Below are 5,309 nucleotides of genomic sequence, written 5' to 3'. Positions count from 1 at the left end.
CTCTCCCTCTCCCCCTCCGCCCCTTGCTTCTCTCACTGTTTGAGTGAGACAGGGTCTCACCATGGGAGCATGGCTGAAGAACTTCTGTGTAGACCAGATTCGCTTTGACCTTTGAAGCAATCCTCCTGCCTCTACCTCTTGAACTCTGGGCTGACAGGCACGAGCCATCACCCCTGCCTGATTCTCCACCACAGGAGACTTGTTTAACCACATTAGTTATTCCTTCCTCTTCCCATCACCAAAAAGATAGAAAAAGAGTGAGAGAGGAGGGAAGGACAGTCTGTCCCTGAGGATAGATACACTGAAACCAGGAGAGAAGCAAGAAGACGCAGAAAGACGGGGACCTTTCGGTGTGTGCCTGCCTTGAGCGGGAAGGGAGAATTCTGAACCAAACGCCAGGCTGAGAGAAACCAGACAGCCGCCCCCTCCCTCCCTGGCTGTGTGTGTCTGGGCGGTGCACAGCTGATTCCCAGACTGAACCGTGTTCAGACGGAAGGACCCTGGAAATGTCAACACTATTTTCATTCTCTCCGCTGCTGTTCATCCCCGGCACACCCCTCCCTAGCGGGTGGGTGAGCATAGACTGAGAACCAATCCTGTTCTAGTCCTGAAGCCATGGTTAAAATAGGCACGTTATGCTCAAGACGTGCAGACCTTTGACCTTGCCTTCCCACTTCTGGAAATTTGTCCTAAAGGGGAGAATCCAGGGTGTGGGCAGAGAACCGGGTGTGAATTATTGTTCCTCCTGGTGTGTATTTGCCTGCATGTCTGTGCACCATGTGCATGCAATGCCCACAGAGGCCAGAAGAGGGCGTTGAATACCCGGGAACTGGAGTTACAGATGGCTGTGCATCACTATGTGGGTGTTGGGAATTGAACCTTGGTCCTCTGGGAGAGCAGCCAGTCCTCTTACTTAACCACTGAGTAATCTCTCCAGTCTCATGGCAGGCTATTCTCTAAAATTGTGTGTGTGTGTGTGTGGGGGGGGTGTTTGAATGTGAACATCCCCCATAGATCAGATGTTTGAATACTTGGTCCCAGGTGGTTTGAACTGTTTGGCAGGCTCAGGAGGTATAAGGTAGCCTTGCTGGAAATGGTGTCTCACTGGGAATGGGCACTGAGGTTTCAAAAGCCCGAGTCATTCCCAGTTAGCTCTCTCTCGGCTCTGAGCGAGCCCTCAGCTTCCGCCGCTATGTCTGCTGCTTGCTGCCGTGTTCCCATGTCATGACTGACTCGTATCCCTCTCCCTAAGCCCAAGTGAACCCTTCCTTCCATGTGTTGCCTTGGTCACAGTGTCTGCTCACAGCAGCAGAAATGGAGCTAATCCAGTGTTTGTTGGTGGATGTCCATGCACATGCGGACAGCAAGGGCAGCCCGTAGGAGCCAGTTCTCGTCTTCTGCCTTGCAGGTCACGAGGCTAGAACTCAGGCTGTCAGGTGAGGCAGCAAGAGGCTTTACCCACTGGGCATCTCACAGGCCTTTAAAAGCTTAGTGGCTTTTGTTGTTTTTTGAGGGGTTTGTTTGTTTTTCGAGACCAGCTGGTCAGGTGGAGACCGTGAGCTCAAGGTTCGGTGAGAGATCATGGCCTCCACACGCACAGGCAAAGGGAGGTGCATTGACAACACACACACCCCACACCCCAAAACATGTAAACAGTACGTAAGTAGGTGTTTATTGGCAAGGCACATGCATATATTAGGTTTAAACAGTAACTTACGAGTGCGTCCAGTAATCCTCAGCACAGCTCCCTGTGAGCGTAAGCACGAAATAGGCCATCTAAGGAAACAGACCAGGCATTCTTTTCTGGGTAGAGGAACTCCGGGACTTTCTGTCTCTCTGCCTTTCTGTCTTGCTTGGTTTGGTTTTTTGAGGCAGGGTCTTATAGCCCAGGCTATCCTCAAACTCCTGATCTTCCTGCCTCCACCTCCCGAGTACTGGGACCACAGTACACTTGTGGCTACTCGTCTGCCTGTATCTGATTTGTTTGGCGAGTGTCCCCACAGGAGCAGGTGTGCTTCCGGTGACAGAGCAAATTCCCTTCCAGTCCTCAGGCACCGCCTGCTCCTCCCCAGACCTGTAGAACAAGCTGAAGCAGCGCTGAAGGTGAGGTCAGTGACTCCGTCAGCCTGTGAAGAATTCAAAGACAGGCTTGGAAAGCTGAGTCAGCAGCTTAGAGCACTGGCTGCTGTCTGGGTTGTCCTAGGTTCGATTCCCAGAGCCCACCTTGGCGGTTCACAGCCACCTGTAACTCCAGTTCTGGGGAATCTATCGCCACTACGACCTCTGAGCGAACCTGCAAACACATGGTACACGCAACTGGTCCAGGAGTGTGCGTAATAAATAATACACAGCTTTTAAACACGTCATCTGATGACTGCATGCACTGGGAGGTGGAGTGAACAGGGGTCGGGAGTTCAAGGTCATTCTTGGCTAAACAATGTGATGCCAGCCTGGGCCACGTGAAACCAGTTCACCAAAGCCCACGTGTCTGGTCTAACTTGTCTTTGGTAGTCGCTCGCCAGGATGGCTTGCCTGCTGGCCACCCCCCCTCCCCCAGAGGGAAGTGCTGTTTGCTCGCGCCTGTGAGCGGTAAGGATATAATTGTAAAACTGCCAGGCCTCCTCTGCCCAGGAAGGAGCATGAGTGATGTGTGTTCACAACCAGTTTGGGGTCCCTAGGACTTAATGCAGGTGTAGTATGGGTGTTGGTGAGGAGTCAGAAAAAGAACAAAACAACAACATTAAACTAACATTTTCTGCCTGTGTGGCTTCAGGAAAGACGCTTTCCCTGCCTCAGTTTCTGTGCGATGGTACCCCAACATTAGCAGAGTGCTCTCCGGGATTAGACTGGTGCCGTATAATCTGTGCTCTATAAAATGTGACAGGAAGAAACCCTCCTTTTGTCTCCAAATTGTCGTGTGTGACTTTGGGCAAATCTGTCACCTTCTCAGTGTGTCTGCCACGGATCGACGGCCAGGCCCTCAGAACACCAGGCTCTGCGAGTCAGCAAGACTCGGCCCTTCTGCCCACGCACGGATCTTGTTGATAAGGCTCTGACAAAGGTGCTTATGCAACCTCCACTTGGCCGCCTCCCACGGCAGAGCTCATGACTACACAAGTCCCTGTTCCATATTCATGACTCTAGCTCGAAGCAAAATTTTCCACATGAGACGTTTGTGTAAGGACCGGTGGTGTAGTTCAGCAGCCAAGCACAGGCTTAACCTGTGCAAAGTCCTGAGTTCCATCCCTGGCACCAAGAAACAGCAATATTTGAGGGCTGGAGAGATGGTTGAGAGCCCTTGCTGCTCTTGAAGAGGACATGAGTTCAGTCCCCAGCTCCAAGGGGGTTCACCACCCCCTTCTAGCTTCTGTGGCCACACACACACATGTGCACATACATACACATGAATAAAAATAAATTCAAAAAGCTGGTTATCATGGAGGAACTACAGCTAAGCCGGCAGAGTCCAAGCCCAGCATGCATGAAACCCTGGGTTCTCTCTCCAGCACAGTATTAAACCAAGCCTGCGGGGCAGACTGTAATCCTGGACTATTGGGGGGGGACAATAGAATCAGGAGTTCTGCTACTCAGTGAGGGTGAGGCCTGCCAAGGGTCTGTGGCCTCTAAGCAAGCGCCCTTGTCGCTTGGTAAAGACTTTCAATCTTATTTACGTTTGCAGAGCAAACTCCTGTAAGACTTTCAGAAACACGGCCTGGTGGCAGTCCCCAGGCGTGGGCACGGGAGGCTGGGGAAGCTGTTTGCTGTTTGTCCTAGCTATGGGGGACTTGGGACTTCCTCCTTTGTGCCTCTGTCCTGTCCACAATGGCAGGCCTGTTCCTGAGTCCCCCACGCATCTGGATCCCAGGCCTCGTCACTGTGAGCTGCGGGATGCAGTGGCGACATCATGGAGATCCCCATGAGTCCTGCACTGCTGGCTGATGGTGCATCTCCCACCCGTTTCCCCCACAGAGGAGTACCTCCGAGTGCTGAACAAGGGCCTGGCTGAGGTGAAGAAGTACTTCCTGGGCCCTCTGTCCCCGTCCTGTAAGATGGTACAGATGATGCGACAGTTTTTGTATGACGTCCTGCCCGAGGACTCCTACAAGTTTGCCACCGGGAAGCTGCACGTGAGCCTCACCAGGGTCACCGACGGGGAGAACGTGGTGGTCTCAGAGTACACGTCCAAGGAAGAGCTCATCGAGGCAAGGCCCTGGCTGTGCCGGCACCTGGGGGAACCCGGGCAGCCCAGCGCCGCTCTCCCCAGCCTCCTCCTCTCCCCTCTCCTCTCCTCTCCTCTCCTCTCCTCTCCTCTTCTCTGCTTGCCTGACCCTTTGCTCCCTTCATGCCAGCATCTCTGCCAGGAGCAGTGTCACAGGAGGTGACACAGAGAGGCCCACCAACAGCCAGAGTCCGCCACCAGCCCCATGACTTCCACACTATGTCCCCTTCCTCTGCCTTCACCCTGCAGAGCCTCTGGGCTGAATCTGGGGCTTCTCAGAAGCACCCCTCCAAGTCCAGAGACCTCCAGGCCTGGGTCTCAGTGCAATCCCAGGTTTAGAGAGGATGAGGAACAGCACCCGTGCTCCCTCTCTGTCCTCAGGAGCCTTGACGAGGATTGAATCACCCGGTTGGTGCTGTAGCTCACAGGAGGCCCTGGGTTCCACCCACAGGTTAGCAGAAGTGATCAAGCTCAAGGTCACCCACTACACAGCGAGGCTGAGGCCAGCCTGAGCTACAGGAGACCTTGTCTAGAAAAGTGGGGGATTTTAAGAGCACCTGTTGTAGAGCACCCAGTTTAGTCATCAAATCCACACTGAGCATTCGCTATATCTGTAAGGCCGGCTCCGGGGATCTGAGGGGTCCAGTGCCCTTTTCTGGCCTCTTGGGCACTCACACAAAAGGCACAGGCACAGACACACAGACACACACACACACACACACACAGACACACACACACACATACACATAAATTAAAAAATAAATATTAGCCGGGCAGTGGTGGTGCACGCCTTTAATCCCAGCACTCGGGAGACAGAGGCAGGCGGATCTCTGTGAGTTCGAGACCAGCCTGGTCTACTGGTCTAGAAGAGCTAGTTTCACGACAGGAACCAAAAGCTACCGAAAAACCCTGTCTCAAAAAAAAAGAAAAAAAAAAGCTTAGGTCTAAAGTGATGTTATATGACTATATGTTATCTTAACCTATCATGGAATGAGCTCATTTTGAGGCTGTTTTTTGAAAGCTAATGAAGGAACATACTACTATCTCTGCAAACTTCATCCTCTCTTATATCAAGTGGGTTCTGATGAAG

General features: G+C 52.6%; 1 protein-coding gene across 1 annotated transcript in view; it reads left to right on the top strand.

Moving 5' to 3' along the window:
* Nucleotides 1-5,309, top strand: part of Pnpla1 (patatin like phospholipase domain containing 1) — a 36,423-nt gene that overhangs the window by 16,921 nt on the left and 14,193 nt on the right. Inside the window, exon 2 of the mRNA XM_026785389.1 lies at nt 3,970-4,202. Within this exon, the coding sequence (XP_026641190.1) occupies nt 3,970-4,202 (233 nt within the window). The remainder of the gene's footprint in view (nt 1-3,969; nt 4,203-5,309) is intronic.

The sequence above is a fragment of the Microtus ochrogaster genome, linkage group LG2, assembly GCF_000317375.1.
Source record: "Microtus ochrogaster isolate Prairie Vole_2 linkage group LG2, MicOch1.0, whole genome shotgun sequence".
Taxonomy (NCBI): Eukaryota; Metazoa; Chordata; class Mammalia; order Rodentia; family Cricetidae; genus Microtus; species Microtus ochrogaster.
This window is presented reverse-complemented; position numbering and strand designations above follow the sequence as displayed.